Here is an 18,229-nt window from a genome sequence, read left to right as displayed (position 1 = left end):
GGTGCTGGGCTGGGCTGGTCCGGGCGCGGCCAGGGAGGGGGCGGAGGGGCGAGGGCCGAGCCCGGTGCCCGCAGCCGGCCGCGCGTCCCTCTCGCCGCTTCCTTTAGGTGGCACCGCTCCTCCAGCAATGAGCAGGCAGCCGGGCCGGCCCTCGCCCGGGCCCGCACGGCGGGGGCTCGGCCGCGGAGCCGCCGCCTCGGAGCGGCCCCTGCGCTCGGTCTGCCCCCGGCGCGGCCCCTCCCTCATCCCGCACCGGCTTGCCCCGGCCGCCCGCCGCCGCCGCTCCGCCAGTAAATCCGATCGGGGCTGGTTCCTCTCACGTCAAACCACATGATCCCATAAAACATTCATCGCCGCTCCAGCCCCGCTCGCTCGCTTGCCGGGGCACAGAGCAGCAGGCTCCGCGCTCCCGCCGCGGGATCCGCCGCAGCCCCGGCCCCGTGCGGGCGGCGGGCGGGAGGGAGGGAAGCAGCGAAGGGAGGGAGGGAGGAAGGAAGGAAGGAAGGACGGACAGACGGAACGACGGACGGAGGGAGGAGGAGGAGGAGGCAGGGAGGGGGAGCCGCGCCTGGATGCTGACTCCAGCCTGGGGGCTGCTCACTCCCCTCGACGAGCGAGGGCCCCGGCGCCGGGCGAGCCCCCTCCCCGCGCTGGGCTGAAGTTTGACTGGAGGAGCCGCGCCGCTGGCCAGGGATTGTACCGCTGCCGCTCCGCTTTGCGCCTCCGGACGTGCCTTCCCCGACCCCTAAGATGAAGAGGGCGATAGCTGAAGGTAGGCGCATCCCCGCGGGGTGTCCCCCAGCCCCGCGGCTCGACGGAGGGCGACGGAGGGCAGGGCGAGGCGGCTGCCTCCCCAACTTCGCCCCGCGCCGGGAACTTCCCTCGCTGCCAACTTTATGGGTGGCTTTTGTCTCCCGCGGAGCAGGCGACAGCGGCCAGGACCCGCCGCGGGGGTGAGGGTCCTGACGCCGCGGCCGGGCCGAGCGGGGCACGGCGGGGGCTGGGAGCTCCGCACGGGAGAAGCGGCGGGCAGGGCGCGGGGTGGGGGCGAGCGGCGGAGAAGCGAGGCCGGTGTGTGGTGTGCGGGGAGCGAGTACCAGGCTGCGCCCGGGCTCGGCTCCAGCCGCGGAGCAAGGAAGCGAAGGTGGAAGGAGTGCGCCGGGCTGAGCACCCCCAGCCCCCCCCATCGGGGCGGGCTGCTCGTATTCACCCAGCTCTGGGCTCGGCCCCAGGGTGCCCGGGCTGTGCCCAGAAGTTGGAGCAGGCGAAGCGTCGCCGCATCCCCGCGCTCTCAAGCCCGCATCCCGCGGAGGCACGGGGCGGCTCTGCTCCGGCGGAGGCGGTCGGGACCGGGACCGCAGCGCCCGTGGCCATGGAGAGGGGAGAGGGGAGGGGGACGGGCTGGCTCCCCGCTGCGCCCAGCCCGGCTCCCCGATCGCTCCCAGCCTGCTCCTCCCGGGCCGGGGAAGTTTGCCGCCCTCCGGGCACCCTGAAGGATGGCGAACGCTGGGGTGCCATTGCCGGGCGTGGGGGGTGTGCTCCCCGCAGCGCCCCTCTCCCGGGCTCTGCCCTACCCCGACTCCGCCCGCTATCGTTTAGCCAGAGGATGGGGAGGACTGAGAGCGCAGGGGGACCCCACCTCGGCTCTCCGCGCAGAGGCACAGGGGGTACGGGAAGGCCGGCCTGGAGCGCCGGCTCCTCCGGCTGAGAACAGCTCTGGTTTTCAGCAGCCCTGGCAGCCTGGCGATGCTCTGTGCCAGTCTGTGCTGCCCGGGGCTGGGGCTGCGTTGGCGGCAGCGGCCGGGGGGGCCGCCCGCTGCTTGCTGGAGCTTCTCCGTTGCACGGCGGTGGCTTGGCCCTACCGAAACCCGGAATGAAAAAACCCCTGCGTCTGGAGGAGGAGGCTCCCTCCCCGCAGGGCCAGACCACTTGGAGAGAAACATGTGCCACCCAGGTGTGTCTGCTGGAAAGCCAGCCCACGGGCTGCAAAGCATTGCAACGCCCTGTAGGAGCAGCCCCGCTGCGGGAGCCGAGCCGCTGGAGGAGCTCCGCCGCTGTCCAGGCTGCTGGCCGGGGGAGTGCTTGGCATGCAGAGCGCCTCCGCTCCGCACGGAGCCTCTTGCCGTGCGCCTTCCATCTCCAGCAGGCTTCCTGCTCCCCGGCAGCGACACAAATGTTCCTTAGTTATTTATTTCCCCCTCCTCTGCCTCCCCGTTCTGTTTCGGAGGGCACTGTGGCTGATTAATTTGCGATGATCAAAGGAAGCTCCCGAGCTCTGTTCCGGGCTGCGCGCCGCCTGCTTCGGGGAGCTCGCTTCGGTTTGCCGTCTGAAACGGCCGATTTAATCCTGGTTGGGGAAACACCTTGGGAGCAGGTTGCAGAGACAGCTTCTCTGGTGGGGGGGTCTGTGTGTGTGTCTTCCCCGCCCCCCCGGGGGATATCTATATTTCAGCATCCATTTGCTGCCTGCTGCACCGTAGCCTGCTGCAGGGGGGTGGGGGTGGGGGGTGCTGCCCATCGATTGGAGCCCCACGGCTGTGTGCTTGTGCACAGGCTGCTGGTGCTGTGGCTCTTGGGCCTCCTGGAGGACAGCGTCCAGGTGATGCTGGGTGTGGTGCAGGCACCCAGATCAACCTCCTCCCTTCCTCCCCCACCCCCCTCCCCACCTCCCTTCACCCTTCTGCTGCGGCACAGCACTTGCTCTATGCTGTGACAATTCCTGGCTGCTGCCAGCAGAATGTGAGGCTCGGTGGAAGGTAATGAGACACAGGAACTGTGCCACCGGGGCTGTATTTATAGAACAGGGCTTGGAGGGCTCCGGGTGGGTTTGCTGCTGCCGTGCATGGCTTGCTGCCGGGAGGGGCTGGGTAGCTGTGGCTGTGAAGCCCTTCCGAACCCTGGGAGGCTGCCTTGAGCTGAGCGACCTGCAGCCTCCTGCAGCTGGACTACATTTCCCACCGCGGGCTTTGCCAGGGCACTCGGAGTGCCTGGCGAGCCAGAAATAGCCACCAGAGGCAGCTCGACAGGCAAAGAGCCTTCTCCTGGCGTTCCCAGCGCTCAGTGCTTATTAACACAGCTTACTGCTGTTGAGAGAGGGCTTTCCACGCTTATTATTTTATCAAATCCATTGAACACCTCCTCCCAGACACAGAGCCCTGCAGTACGAGCCCTGGCACCCAGCTCGGAGCTGCTGCTCCACGGATGTGAGAGCTGCCTCTCTCCTCTGCTCGAGGGGAAAGCACCATCCAGCTGGGCAGCGTTCCCTGCCTCCTGGCTGGGCAGTGCTCGTCTTCACACAGTCACAGAGCCGTGGAATGGGCTGGGTTGGGAGGGACCTCCAAGATCATCCAGCTCCAACCCCGCTGCCGTGTGCAGGGACACCTCCCACCAGCCCAGCTCGCTGGTTTGCCCTCTCTTGGGTCACCTCAGCGTGGTTTCGAGGGGCTGCCTGGCTCCCCCCAGGCACCACGCACCTCAGACCCGACCCCTGGGGGAGCATCTGAAGGGGCTCTCGCAGGGGTGTGCTACAGAGGAGCACAGAGGTGGGGGTGGCCCCACGCTGCCGTGCGCCTGGGTGCTGTGCGAGTGCCGCTGGTGCTGAGTCCCTGCTGCTCCTGTGGGCTTTTCCCTGCCGACAGCCCCAGAGGAAACTGCTACAGAAAAGAAGTTAATTAGAAGCGGCGCTGTGGCTTGTGGGCAGCCTCGCCTGAGCTGCTCGGCACCAGCGCGGGGAGCGCGGCAGCCCTGCCTTAACGAGCCGCCGTTAATTACCTCCTTCCTGCGCCCCGAGGCCCTGGGCTTGGCCCGCAGCAAAACCCTCCCGGGAGCCTGCGCTGTCGGGCAGCGGGAAGGAGGCGCTGGTGGGAAGGGCAAGGGGAGAAAAGGAGAGGGACACTGCCGAGATGAGTGCCTCTGCTTTCGGCTGCTGCCCGCTCTGCCCGGGGGGGCTTGGAAAGGGGAGGGCAGGGCAGTGGCTGTCCTGGAGGCTCACTGTGGAGCTGGGAGCCGGCTGGGGGTGTGGAGGGTCACAGCTGACATCCCCACGGGTGTCTTGGTGGCTCTGTGACAGTCAGCCTGCTGCCAGCCACCGAATGGGTTGGGTTGGAAGGGACCTCAAAGCTCATCCAGTTCCAACCCCACCTTGCCACAGGCAGGGACACCTCCCACCAGCCCAGGTCACTCAGGGCCTCATCCAGCCTGGCCTTGAACACTCTGGGGGAGGGGGCAGCCACAGCTCTGGACAGCTTGTTCCAGTGTCTCACCACCTGCACATCTAACCCAGACCTCCCCTCTGTCAGTTCAAAGCCTTTGCTCCTTTGTCCTCTCAGTGCAGGCGCTGGGAAAATCTCTCCCCAGCTCTCCTGTAGGCCCTCTTGAAGTGCTGGCAGGCTGCAATGACATCTCCCTGGAGCCTCCTCTTCTGCAGGTTTAACAACCCCAGCTCCCCCAGCCTGTCCTTACAAGGTAGCTGTGTCTTTCTGGAGCTTAATGAAGGCCTTGTGCCTGTGTAATCCTCTGGCACCAGCAGGGCCTTTGGCCATTAAGCCTTCCACAGCAGAAAGCAAAATCTGCAAAATCTGGCAGCACCTCTGAGAATTTTCCTCCTTCCCTGCCTGGGAAGCAGCGACAGAGATGTGAGCTGGGGGCAGGGAAGGGGAAGGAGGCTCTGGAGGCAGCTCTCAGGCGTGCTGCTCTGCCCCCTGCAGCCCTCTGCTGCTGGCCATGGGGAGCTGCTGCCCGCCCTGGGAAGCTCAGCATCTTTCTTCCCTTCCCTTCCCACCCCCCTGAGCTTCCAGGCAGAGGAGGACAGAGCTGGGCCTGAGCCTCAGAACAAAGCAGGAGAAGGGAGACTGCCAAGGGCTGAGCCCTGATCTCTGCTGAGCCTGCACATGGCTGCTGTGCCAGATGCATCCTGCTGGGGAGGCTGGAGCTGCATCCTGGTGGAGAGGCTGGAGCTGCATCCTGGTGGAGGGGTTGGAGCTGCATCCTGCTTGAGAGGCTGGAGCTGCATCCTGCTGGGGAGGCTGGAGCTGCATCCTGGTGGAGGGGTTGGAGCTGCATCCTTGTGGAGAGGCTGGAGCTGCATCCTGGTGGAGGGGTTGGAGCTGCATCCTGCTGGGGAGGCTGGAGCTGCATCCTGGTGGATTGTCTGGAGCTGCATCCTGGTGGAAGGACTGGAACTATATCCTGGTGGAAGGATTGGAGCTGCATTCTGCTGGAGTGTCTGAGCTGCATCCTTGTGGAGGGGTTGGAGCTGCATCCTGCTGGGGAGGCTGGAGCTGCATCCTTGTGGAGGGGTTGGAGCTGCATCCTTGTGGAGGGGTTGGAGCTGCATCCTGCTGGATTGTCTGGAGCTGCATCCTGCTGGAGAAGCAGGAGCTGCATCCTGGTGGAGATGTCTGGAGCTGCATCCTGGTGGAGGGGCTGAAAGCCCCTTCTGGTGGAGGGTCTGGAGCTGAATCCTGGTGAAGGACTGGAAGCCCCTCCTGGTGGAGGGGCTGTAGCTGCATCCTGGTGGAATGGCTGGAGCTGAATCCTGGTGGAGTGTCTGGAGCTGCATCCTGGTGGAGTGTCTGGAGCTGCATCCTGGTGGAGTGTCTGGAGCTGCATCCTGGTGGAAGGACTGGAACCCCCTCCTGGTGGAGTGTCTGGAGCTGCATCCTGGTGGAGTGTCTGGAGCTGCATCCTGGTGGAGTGTCTGGAGCTGCATCCTGGTGGAAGGACTGGAACCCCCTCCTGGTGGAGTGTCTGGAGCTGCATCCTGGTGGAGTGTCTGGAGCTGCATCCTGGTGGAGTGTTTGGAGCTGCAGCCCAGTGCAAGATTCACTGTGCACATCCAGGAGGAGGTGGAACTGAAGGGGGCAGGAAGGAGTCAGCCTAACTAGCAGCACATTCTCTTCCCCTTGGATTTGCAGTGCTTTCTGCTGCCTCTCTAAGACATCTCTCTGAATGCTGAGCAGGAGGCATGCACAGGGTGGAGCAGGAGTGTCCCCCAGTGCAGCCAGGAGGTGTGGTGAGAGGCAGCACCACGGAACCAGGCCCTCAGGGCTGGGAGTGGCACTGAGCACCTCCCTGCTGTCCCTGTGCCCTAGAGCCAGATGGATTTGTGAGGGCTTCTCCATCCCAGACAGACCCGGGGGGGAGGGAGGCTTGTGATCCACAAACTCCACTTCCTCCTCCTCTTCCATGCTTGGGCTTGCAGCTCCTGAGTTAGGAGGAGACAATGGTGCTGCGAGGTCCTAACCAGCTGAAAGGAGCAGAGGGGGGAGGGATCCTCCCACAGCTGCCCAGGGGGCTGCAGGGACCTGCCCAGGCTCTGCTGAGGGCTGCAAGCTGCCCTCAGCCTGTGCTGCTGCCCTGCCCTGCCTCTGGGGACACGTTCATGTTTCTGTGGCACCTCAGTCATGTTTATAGAGACAAAAGAGCTGGAGCCAGGCGCTGCTGGGGGCTGCCCAGCACCAGCACCAGGGGCAGAGGTGGAAGCTGAGGCACAGAAGCTCCATGGAAGCAGGAGGAAGATTTCCCTGTGAGGGTGGCAGAGGCCTGGAGCAGGCTGCCCAGGGGGTGGTGGAGTCTCCCTCTCTGGGGGCATTCAGGACCTGCCTGGATGTGTTCTGGGTGCCCTGCCCTGGGTGCCCTGCTCTGGCAGGGGGCTGGGCTGGGTGATCTCTGGGGGTCCCTTCCAGCCCCTGGCATTCTGTGACTCCGAGCTTGGGGTGGCTGCTGATGCCCTGTGGTGGTGCTGAGCTGGTGGCTGGGAGCAGAGCTGTCCCTGTGGGCTGTGTGCAGTGTGTGGGAAGGCTGTGGGCAGGCAGCAGCCAGCTGCCCGTGGCCATGCACAGGCTGCCCACATTCACTGTGCTGTTAGAGAGGTCCTGGCTGCTTTGCAGCCTCAGCCAGGCCCCTGAGCCCTGCTGGGGTTTGGCTTGGGCTGAAAGCCTGGGGGGGGATGCTGAGCTACCTCCCGAGGGAGCCAGGGCTGGGGTGTGGAGCTCTGTGCTCTGTCACTGCCTCAGCAGTGACACAGTGGCAGGTGACAAGGCCCAGGAGACTCTCCTGAAGGGCACTGCTGCCTGCAGAGCAGCTCTGCCTGGCCTGCTTCCCTCCCAGCCTTTGCTCTCTAGCTCACAGCTGCCCAGGAGCTGCAGCAGCTCTTGGCCTTCTCAAGGGCCTGCTCCTGGGAGCAAGGGGTTACCAAAGCACTTGGGGTCGGGTTTGTGCCTTGCTGGGCGTGCAGGGAGGCTGAAGAGCTACACAAGCAGCTGCAGAGCATGGCCCAGTGCTGGCAGATTGCTCTGGCTCTTGGTGGCTCAGGAGGTCTGAGGCATCAGCCTGCTGCCTGGCAAGCAGCAGGGTGCAACCCTCTGGGCTCAGGGCAGGGCAGGGCAGGGGCAGGGAAGGGGCCAGGCAGGGCAGGGGCCAGGAAGGGCATCTCCAAGGATGGAGGCATCCTCCCCTCCTCCCTGGCGCAGACTCCTCGGTCTGTGTGGCCAAGGCTGGCTCGGGGCCTTTGTCACTGTGCTGGGACAGAGCCGTGAGTGTCTCTGGGGAGGTTGGGACACCTCTGCTCTGCTGCTGGGCTTGGCAGGGGTGGAGCAGCAGTGGTGGTGTGCAGTGCCTGGCTCCATGCCTGCTGAGAGCGAGTGCTTGTCCCTGAGAGCTGAGGAGCAGGCCATGGGGGACGTGCCCAAGGAGGACCTGAGAGGGGGTCCCTGGCAGGGACACTCAGGAGGGCAGAGACCCTTGCAGGCCTTGCTGCCTCCTGCCCAGGTGTCTGATGTCCTGGCAGCATTGGTAGAGGAAGCCCTTGGCAGAGCCCTCTGCCCACAGCTCTCCCAGCAGCAGGTCCCACAGCAGTGGCACTCAGAGCACTCTGCTGGAAGCCTCTCCTGGACACCTGAACCTTTGTGGTGTAGTCTTGGCCCCAGGGGGACACAGCTGGGCACTGGAGGGGCCTCCTCCCCAGCCCTGGGCAGAGAGGGAGCCCACAGCCCACAGCCCACAGCCCACAGCCGTGGGAAGTCCTTGCACTGGCTCCTGCTTGCCCTGGTGCCCACCACAGCTCCCAGCCCTGGCAGGGCAGAGTGCTGCTCACAGTGCAGGCTGCTGGGGATGCAGGAAGCTCTCTCTGCTCCAGATGCAGAGCTTTGTGCCCTTCCAGCGCCAAGTCAGAGCTTAGCCCTGCTCCTCTCTCGCTCCTTGCAGAAGCCTGGAGGTTGGAGATGCTGCTCTACTGCAGCAGTGGCTCAGAGAGCTCTAGAGCCGGGCCTGGGGCTCCCAGCCCAGCCCTGGGGCCCCCAGCCCAGCCCTGGCGCCCCCAGCCCAGCCCTGGCCCCTCCGGCTCGCCCTGCGCAGGCCTTGGCTGTTCTCCATGGTGCTGCAGGACTCCCGGGCCGGGCAGGGAGGCACAGCCTGCCGTGCGCTGCCGGCCGCCTTCCCCACCAGCACCCGAGGGCATGGGATAATGAGCGTGCCGGGCATGGGCTGTGCCAGAGGAGCAGTTATTAGTGCTAATTACCACGGAGCCATGGGGGATGAGCTGCTCTGAGCTTCAGCATGTGTCGCACCACAAATGGGGAGGGCTGGAAGGGACCCCTGGAGAGCATCCACTCCAAGCCCCCTGCTAGAGCAGGGATGCCTGGGTCAGGTCACAGGAACACAGCCAGGGGGGGCTGGGAAGGCTCCAGAGGAGGCTCCACAACCTCTCTGGGCAGCCTGCTCCAGGCTCCAGCAGCCTCACATCAAACTCCTCCTGCTCACAAGGAACCTCCTGGGTGCCACTCTGTGCCCTCTGCCCCTTGCCCTGTCCCTGGGCACCACTGAGCAGAGCCTGGCCCCAGCCTCTTGCCCCCCACAGCTCCTTTAGCTCTTGCTGAGCATTGCTCAGCTCCCCTCTGGGGCTGCTCTGCTGCAGGCTCTCAGCCCCAGGGCTCTCAGCCTTGGTGCTCCCAGAGCTGCTCCAGGCCCCTCAGCAGCTTCCTGGCTCTCCCCTGGGCTCTCCCCAGCAGTTCCCTGCCTCTGGAACTGGGGTGTGCCCCTGCTGCCCTGCCCCCGCTGCCGTGCCCCCGCTGCCGTGCCCCAGCTGCCGTGCCCCTGCTGCCGTGCCCCCACTGCCGTGCCCCTGCTGCCGTGCCCCTGCTGCCCTGCCCCCGCTGCCGTGCCCCTGCTGCCCTGCCCCTGCTGCCCTGCCCCCGCTGCCCTGCCCCCGCTGCCGTGTCCCTGCTGCCGTGCCCCTGCTGCCGTGGCTGGCGGTGACTTTACACTAGAGGGCTGTCTGTCCTTTCCCTTCGGAGCAGAGGTTCTGCGCTGGAGCCTCCTGCCCCGCGGGGTGTCCCTGCCGGCGCAGCGGCCCGGGCCGGGCACGGGGCACAGCCGCAGGCTCGGGGTTACAGCCCGGCGCTGTGCCTGGCGCCAGAGCAGCATCCCTGCCCTGCAGCTGCTCCCCTCGGGGCAGGCGAGGCCTCTCTGTCCTCCTGCGCAGCTCAGCAGCCTCTGCGAGAGCCAGCAGGCTGCACACCAGCAGTGGCCTCCTGCTGCTGCCTGAGGCTGCTTTGGGCACCAGCAGTAGCAGCCCCCGGGGCTGGGCAGGGCTTGCTCCGGGCTGCAGGAGCGTGGTGTGGAGCTGCACCACCAGCATCAGCGCCTCTCACTGCAGCACTGCAGCCAGCCCTGGGCTCCCCAGCTCAGGAGGGACAGGGAGCTGCTGCAGAGAGCCCAACAGAGGCTCCCAGGATGAGTGAGGGACTGCAGCACTGCCCTGGGAGGAGAGGCTGAGAGCCCTGGGGCTGCTTAGGCTGCAGAGGAGAAGCCTGAGAGGGGATCTAAGGAATGCTTCTGAATCTCTGAGGGCTGGGGGGCAGGAGGGAGGGGACAGGCTCTGCTCAGCTGCACCCTGCAGGCCAAGGGGCAAGGGATGGAGACTGCAGCCCAGGAGGTTGCAGCTCAGCAGGAGGAGGAACTTCTGCCCTGGGAGGCTGCCAGAGCCCTGGAGCAGGCTGCCCAGAGAGGTTGTGGAGTCTCCTGCTCTGGAGCCTCTCCAGCCCCATCTGGATGTGTTCTGTGTGCCCTGTGCTGGAGTCTCTGCTCCTCTATGCCAGGGGGCTTGGCCTGGATGATCTCCTGAGGTCCCTTCCCACCCTGACCTCCTCTGCTCCTGGGATCTGTGCTGCTGGGATGCTGTGACCTGGCTCTGCAGGCTGTGAGGTGCACCCAGGCAGGAGCTGCTTTGGGGAGGGCTGCCCTGGGGGGGTCTGCAGTGCCCTGGGCCTGAAAGCTCCTGGGCACTTCCCTTCCCTGAGCTCAGTGTGGCAGCTTCCCTTGGCTCTTCTGCTGCCAGCAGGGCTGGGGCCTCTGTGGGGACCCTGCTCCCCCAGAGAGCAGCTGCCTGGGGCCCCTGTGGGCACTGGTGGCACAGCTCTGCTCAGGGCTGTGCCCAGCGAGGTCAGGTCTCCTCTGGGGAGGCTTTAGCTGAGATGAAGGTGAAACAACCTGAGGTTGGCCTCCCCTTGGTTTGAAAGGAGAGCTCAGCAGAGTGTGGAGGCCTGGGGGGATGCAGGCACAGACACAAGGCCCACAGTGAACCTGCAGGTGCATGGTGCCAGCTGCACTCAGGGCATTCATTCCCACGCCTGCAGCCTGGGCAGCCAGGTTTGGCTGGCTCTGGGCACCAGTGGAGCTCATGGAGAGCAGCCAAGTCCCTCAGCCTCTGCAGGCAAGGGTCTGCTCCAGCCAGCAGGGCTGCAGGTGGGGGGAGCTCATCCAGAAGGGTCCTGGCAGGCTGGAGCAGTGTGGCCAGTGCCAGCTGCAGGAGGGTCAGCAGGCCACAGGGCAAGGGCCTGCAGCTGGCTCAGGCCAGGCCCAGGCACAAATCCTGGCTGGGTGCAGAGGGGGCTGAGAGCAGCCCTGCAGAAAGAGCCTTGGGGGTGCTGAGGCCCAGAGGCACAGAGCTGCTGCAGGCAGTGGAACATCTCCTGTGGGGCCAGGCTGAGGCAGCTGGGGCTGGGAGCTGGAGCAGAGCAGCCTGAGGGGCAGGGGCAGGTTGGGTGTGGGGTGGAATCTCTTCCCAGCAAGGCTCTCAGGCTCTGTCCCAGGCTGCCCAGGGAGCTGGGGGAGCTTCCAGCCATGGAGCTGCTCCAGAGCTGCATGGATGTGGTGCTGAGGGCCGTGGGGCAGTGGCTGAGAGCAGGGCTGGGGCTGGGACTGCTTGGCCTTGGGGATCAGAAAGGTCTCTTCCACCTTCAGCACTTCTGTGACAGAGCCCTGGAGCAGGCTGCCCGGGGGGGCTGTGGAGCCTCCTCCTCTGCAGAGCTCCCAACCCCCCCTGGGCACTGTGCTCCTGGCAGGCTGCTGTGGGTGCTGCTGGGGCAGGGGGCTTGGGCTGGGTGATCCCCAGGGGTCCCTGGCCCTGGCTCTGTGCTGGGAAGTGCTCTGCCTTTGCTGTGTTTATTTTTGGCTTCCCTCCTCTTTGCTGGGCTTGCAACTAATCCCAAGGCTCTGGGCTGCCAGCTGGGCTCTGAGGACAAAACCTTCTCCCAGGCCCTTGCCAGGGCATTTCCTGAGGACTTTGGATTGACTGGGAGCCTCTGAGGGCTTGGCCTGGGCACACCTGGGGGCTGCTGAGGATGGAGAAGAGGAATCTGTGGCTGCAGCCTGGGGGTGAAGGCACTGAGCACTGGCAGCAGGGGGGGGAAGGTGCTGTCCTTGGGAGGCTGTGAGGCCACTCAGGGAGACCTGCACAGGCTGAGGGCTGGCAGAGAGGAGCCAAAAGAGGCTCAGCAAGGATGAGAGCAGAGCCCTGCAGCTGGGCAGGAAGAAACAACTGCAGCAGCACAGCCTGGGAGGGGATCAGCCCCAGGGAGAAGGAGCTGGGAGTGCTGGGGGGCAGCAAGGTCTGCACGGGGCAGCAATGAGCCCTGGGGGCCAGGAGGGACCATGGGGTCCTGGGCTCACAGGATGTGAAGAGTGGGAAGGGACCTCCAGAGGTCATCCAGGCCAAGCCCCCTGGCATAGAGGAGCAGAGACTCCAGCACAGGGCACACAGAACACATCCAGGTGGGGCTGGAGAGGCTCCAGAGCAGGAGACTCCACAACCTCTCTGGGCAGCCTGCTCCAGGGCTCTGGCAGCCTCCCAGGGCAGAAGTTCCTCCTCCTGCTGAGCTGCAAGCTCCTGGGCTGCAGTCTCCATCCCTTGCCCCTTGGCCTATGGCAGGGTGCAGCTGAGCAGAGCCTGTCCCCTCCCTCCTGCCCCCCAGCCCTCACAGATTCAGGAGCAGGGGGGCTGCAGAGCTGCTGCTGGGGCTCAGGCTCCCTCTGGCCTCCTTCCTCCTCTGCCTCCCCTGCAGCCCCCTGGGGGCAGCTGGCTCTGCCCACCCCAGCAGCTGGCACTGCAGCTGGGAGCTGCTCTCAGGAAGCCTCAGCAGTGCCAGGAGCTGCTCTTCAATAATTGATGCTGCTCTGGAGCATCTTAAATATTTATCCTGCAGGAACAATGAGCTCCCCACACCCCCCCCCCCCCCCCCGCTCTCATCCCTATTTGCATGGCAGCTGATCAATAATTAAGCAGCTGGATTGCATTGTGAGGAGCAGGAGATGTGCTGCAGCCGGCTGGGGGCCTGCTGAGCTCTGAGTTCACCTCCCCCCCCCAGCCAGACCCCCGAGATTGCCTCTGCCGCTGGCCTGGGGCCGGTCCGGGCCCCCCCCGGTGGCTGTGGGGCTGCAGAGCGCCGCCTGCTGGCCAGGCCGGGGAGGGGGCTGCAGGGTCACTGCCTTCCCCTGACAGCCAGCCGGAGCCCAGCGAGGTTTCCTTCCTCTGCTGCTGCTCTCCTGGCTGCTGCCTGCCAGGCTGGGCCCCGGGCTCCTGCCCTGCAGGGCACAAAGCTGCTGTGCAGGAGGCTGAGTGGAGGCAGACCTGGGGCAGCAGTGAGAGGTCAGAGCCAGGGTGGGCTCAGATCCCCCCAGACCTGCCCCCCAGGGGGGGTGGCAGCCACAGAGTGCAGCCCAGAGAGCATCTCAGAATCAGGACAGGATGGGATGGGATAGGATAGGGTAGGATAGGATGGGATAGGATGGGATAGGATGGGACAGGATGGGATGGGATTTCACCTGCCCAGCCTCTCAGAATCAGCCAGGCTGGAGGAGACCTCAGGGCTCACCCAGCCCAACCTGTGACCTAACCCCCAGCACCTCCTGGCAGCCAACCCATGGCTCCAAGGGCCACATCCAGGCCTGTCCTGAGCAGCTGCAGGGCTGCTGCTGGCTGGAGCTTGCTCTGCTGCTGTGCAGGGCACAGCTCTCCCCTCCAGGCACAGTGGCAGTGCTGCAAAGCTCTCCCTGGGGAAGCCACCCTGGGGCTGTGCCTTGTGCCTGGAGGCAGAGCCAGCCCTGGGCTGCAGCTGTGCCCTGGGAGAGCTCTGTGGCACAGGAAGGGCTTTAAACCCCCTCCTGGCAGCCCCCCCTCTCCTTCCCCTCCAGACCTGCCCCTTCCCCACCCCCTGCCCCCACCTGCCCTCAGCCCCACAGCTCCTGGGCTCTGCTGGAGCCTCCTCCCAGCCCAGCTGTGGCCACTTGGCCCTCCCCACCCCCTGCCCTCTTTAATGCCCCCGGGAGAGGCAGCAGCCCCAAGCTGAGCCCCTCGGGGCTGAGGATCCTCCTCTGGAGCCTGCTGAGTGCCCCTGGAGCACACTGGGTGCTGCTGGTGCTGACTCCAAAGGCCGGGGGGCCTGGTGGCCCCTGGTTGTTAGGGCAATGATTGCTGACTGCTCCAATGCCCCCACGGGGCTGGCTGGGGCTGGGCTGGGGGGGAGCTGCTGGGGGGGAGCAGGAGCCAGGCTGGGGGGTGGGAAGCAGAAGCTGTCCCTGGGGGCAGTCCCCTCCCTGCTCCTGCTGCACACAGCACTGCTGCTCCCAGCCAGGCTGCCTGTGGGTGACCCTGGAGGTCCTTTCCCCCCCTCACAGCTCCCTGGTGCCCTGGCTGGGCAGGGCTGCTGCCTTGGAGTCAGCTTTGCTCTCCTTGCCCCAACCTCCCTGCGTGGCCTGAAGCTTCTGCTCCCCCCTTGGCTCCTTCCCTTGCCTGGCCCAGAAGCACAGGGAGGGGGAGGAAGGCCCTGGGGTGTGCCTTGCTCCACGCAGTCCTTGCCTGGCTGGGGAGGAGCTGGGGAGGCTGTGGAGGGGATCCAGGCAGGCAGAGCTCTGCTCTCAGCCTGGCTTTGCAGAGGGCTGCTCTGTGCAGAGGGATCAGGGGAAGCAGAAAGCAGCTGGGGGGGGAGGGGGGAGGGGAAGGGAATCAAAAAGAGAGGAGGAAAAAAAAGCTGCTTTTAAAATTTCAATTAGTTTTCCTTCCTTTCATGTTGCAGAGCTGCCTCTGCCTCCCAGCTCAGCTCCTCCTGCTGCTCCACTGCTGCCTTTCTGCCTCTTGCCTTAATTAGCTGCTCAGCAGCTCCTCAGCTCCTCTGGGGAGGCTTCTCCTCCTTCCCCCCCCCCGAAGAAGTTTGTTTCCTAAGGTTAGTCCTGGAAGTGCTGAGCAGCAGCAGGGCCAGAGGCCAAGGGAGGCTTTGCTCAGGAGCCACAGAGCCTGAGGGGCTGGAAGGGAGCTGCAGAGGGCACTCAGGGCAGGGCACCCAGGGGCACAGCCAGGGGGGGCTGGGAAGGCTCCAGAGCAGACTCCACAACCTCTCTGGGCAGCCTGCTCCAGGCTCCAGCAGCCTCCCAGGGACAAAGGTTTCCCTCCTGCTCCTGTGGCTCCTCCTCTGCTCCAGCTGCCCCCAGTGCCCCTGGTGCTGTGCTTGGCCAGCCCTGAGCAGAGCCTGGCTCCAGCCCTGCACAGCTTTATCCCCAGCACTGAGGGCAGCCCTCAGGCTGCTCTGCTCCCAGCTCCCAGCCCCAGCTGCCTCAGCCTGGCCCCACAGGAGATGTTCCACTGCCTGCAGCAGCTCTGTGCCTCTGGGCTGGGCTCTCCCAGGCAGTTCCCTGAGGTCCTTCCTGAGCTGAGGAGCCCAGAGCTGGGCACAAGATTCCAGCAGGGCAGAGCAGAGGGGCAGCAGAACCTCTCTGGCCCCACTCCCCACAGCCCAGGCTTCCTGTGGCATTCTTGAGCCCTTTGCTGGCTCCTGGGCACGGCACAGAGACCCTCCCTGAGCAGTGAGCTCTGTGCTGCTGCACTGAGGATCTCCTCTGGAGCCAGCCAAGGAGCTCTGCCATGGCCACATCCCCTGGAGCCTGCAGGTGGGATTTGCTGGGGCTTTGGCTGCTCAAGCAGCTCAGTGCCTCGGAAGAGCCTTCCCAGCTCCCTGGGGCTGGGGGAATGAGGCTCATTTTCCAGTGCTTGGCTTGGAAGCAGCTGCTGGTGTGCCCAGCAGCCTCCCAGCAGCTTTGCTCAGGCTTTAGAAGCCCAGATCCCTTCTGGGGGGTGAGGAGGAATCAATTTGTTCTGAATGGGCAAAGCTCTCCTGCCAGGGAGAGGGAGGAGGCTCAGGAGGTGTGCAGTGAGCCTCTGGCGTCCTCCAGCTGCTCCTGGGGGCTCTGCCCCCGGCAGATGCTGTGGCAGAGGTGAGGCTGGGGGGCAGGGCAGCCCAGGGGCATAGGCCAGGGGTGGGATGGGGAAGGGTCCCTGCAGAGCCTTTGGCACTGCTGGCCCTGTGCCAGCAGAGGGATTGGGTGCCCGGGGGGGGCTGAGCAGAGCCTGCTGAGAGCAGCACCCTGGGCACAGTGAATCCCCACTGCAGGAGGGGCCCAAGGGACCCAACCTTCACAGCCCCATGGCTCTGCTTGGGGGCACCCAGCATCCTCTCCTGTGCTGCAGGCTGGCAGCTGCTGACTGCTCACTGAATAGCTCTGGTGGGAGAGAGCCCCAAGCCCCCCCAGCCCTGCAGGGGCACCACCAACCCATGGCCCTCAGCACAGCTCACAGCTGCTGAGCCCCCTCCGGGCATGGGGACTGCAGCCCTGCCCAAGGCCACTGCTGCTCCTGCAGGTGGGGGCTGGGTTTGGTCAGTGATTGGCTTTGCTCCAGCAGCACTGAGTTTATAACCCAGGAGAAGGAGATCAAGGTCCCAAGAGCCCAACCCAGCAACCCCCAGGCAGACAAAGGCCTCTGCAGGGATGTTTGAGCAGCCTGCACTGGGGGCAGGAGCTGAGCTGCTGGAGGGCAGGAGGGGACTGCAGAGGCCAAGGGCAGGAGGCTGAACACATCCAGGAGCTGGGTGCTGCACTGTGGCCACAGCAACCCCAGGCAGCTGCAGGCTGGGGGCAGAGTGGCTGAGAGCAGCCAGGCAGAGAGGGACCTGGGGGTGCTGGTGGGCAGCAGCTGAACAGGAGCCAGCAGTGTGCCCAGGGGGCCAAGAAGGCCAAGGGCATCCTGGCCTGGGTCAGGAGCAGTGTGGCCAGCAGGAGCAGGGAGCTCATCCTGCCCTGTGCCCAGCACTGGTTAGTGCCTTGAGTCCTGTGTCCAGCTCTGGGCTCCTCAGGTTGAGCTGCTGGAAGGTGTCCAGAGAAGGGCAACAGAGCTGGGGAGGGGTCTGGGGCACAGCCCTGGGAGGAGAGGCTGAGGGAGCTGGGGTTGCTTAGCCTGGAGGAGAGGAGGCTCAGGGGAGACCTCATTGCCCTCCACAACTCCCTGCAGGGAGGTTGTAGCCGGGGGGGGGTTGGGCTCTTCTCCCAGGCAGCCAGCACCAGAACAGGAGGACACAGTCTCAGTCTGTGCCAGGGGAGGTTCAGGCTGGAGGGGAGGAGAAAGTTCTTCAGAGAGAGGAATTTGCCCTGGGGATGTGCTGCCCAGGGAGGTGGTGGAGTCCCCAGCCCTGGAGGTGCTCAGGACAGGCCTGGTTGTGGCCCTTGGAGCCAGGGTTTGGCTGTCAGGAGGTGCTGGGGGTTAGGTCCCAGGCTGGAGGGGATGGTCCCTGAGGTCTCTTGCGGGCTGGGTGGCTCTGTGGCTGTGTGCTGCTGTGGAGTGGAGCCTGCAGAGGCTGTGCTGTGCCCCAGCCTGCTCAGCCACGTGGCTGTTTGCAAACAATTCCCAGGCAGCAAATTGAGAGGAAATATAAATCAGGTTCCTAAGTGAGCTGCAGAAGCCTCATCAATGATTGATGAGAGCATCCTGCTGCCTCTCTCCAGCGCTGAGGCAGGAAGGAGCAGGGCCTCCTCCTGCCTGGGCCCTGCCAAACCCCACTTCCAGGGGCAAAGGCCCCACTGTGCCCCTGGCACCTGCCTGGCAGAGGGGAGCAGCCCTCAGCACAAGGCTGCTGCGTCCTTTGGGGGCTGGGCTGGGGCCACGAACCAGCCACAAAGAACCAAGCAGCAGGCCCTGAGCCATGCAGCAGGCAGTGTCCCAGGCTCCCACACAGCCCTGGGCCTTGCTCACAGCTGAGCTGAGCAGTGGGAGAGGTCTCTGTGCCTGCTGGAGGTGGCTGATGCTGGCTGGTGGGCAGGGCAGGTGGCTCCTGGTGGGCCCTGAGGGGGCAGCAGCCCTGAGGTGCCTGCTCCTGCCTGCTCCTGCCTGCTCCTGCCTGCTCCTGGGCTGGCTCATCCTGGCAGCCAAGGGGCTGCTGGCAGGGGCATGAGGCTGGGATGGAGGAGGTGATGTCCTCAAGGGTCTGAGTCTGCTGCATGAGGAGGGGTCCTGAGGGGAGGCTGAGGAGCAGCTCTGAGGCTCTGTGCCTGCTGCAGCTGGGAGGCTGAGGAGCAGCCCCGGGGGCTCTGTGCCTGCTGCAGCTGGGAGGCTGAGGAGCAGCCCTGAGGCTCTGTGCCTGCTGCAGCTGGGAGGCTGAGGAGCAGCTCTGAGGCTCTGTGCCTGCTGCAGCTGGGGGGCTGAGGAGCAGCCCCGGGGGCCCTGCTGCAGCTGGGAGGCTGAGGAGCAGCCCCGGGGGCCCTGCTGCAGCTGGGAGGCTGAGGAGCAGCCCTGGGGGCCCTGCTGCAGCTGGGAGGCTGAGGAGCAGCCCTGGGGGCCCTGCTGCAGCTGGGAGGCTGAGGAGCAGCCCCGGGGGCCCTGCTGCAGCTGGGAGGCTGAGGAGCAGCTCTGAGGCTCTGTGCCTGCTGCAGCTGGGAGGCTGAGGAGCAGCCCCGGGGGCCCTGCTGCAGCTGGGAGGCTGAGGAGCAGCCCTGAGGCTCTGTGCCTGCTGCAGCTGGGAGGCTGAGGAGCAGCCCTGAGGCTCTGTGCCTGCTGCAGCTGGGAGGCTGAGGAGCAGCCCCGGGGGCCCTGCTGCAGCTGGGAGGCTGAGGAGCAGCCCTGGGGGCTCTG

At 65.6% G+C, this 18,229-nt stretch overlaps 1 protein-coding gene across 1 annotated transcript in view; it reads left to right on the top strand.

The window, feature by feature from the left end:
- Nucleotides 1–499: 499 nt before the first annotated feature.
- The window catches only part of RTN4R (reticulon 4 receptor), a 37,066-nt gene continuing 19,336 nt past the window's right edge, over nucleotides 500–18,229 (top strand). The window contains exon 1 of the mRNA XM_068161890.1: nucleotides 500–772. Coding sequence (XP_068017991.1) covers nucleotides 751–772 — 22 coding nt within the window. The 5' untranslated portion in view covers nucleotides 500–750. The remainder of the gene's footprint in view (nucleotides 773–18,229) is intronic.

This window comes from Melanerpes formicivorus, unplaced genomic scaffold, assembly GCF_026170545.1.
Source record: "Melanerpes formicivorus ecotype bairdi unplaced genomic scaffold, bMelFor1.0.p_v2 SCAF_60, whole genome shotgun sequence".
In the NCBI taxonomy this organism is placed as follows: Eukaryota; Metazoa; Chordata; class Aves; order Piciformes; family Picidae; genus Melanerpes; species Melanerpes formicivorus.
The sequence above is the reverse complement of the archived record's forward strand: the minus strand, read 5'-3'. Positions and strand labels throughout refer to the sequence as shown.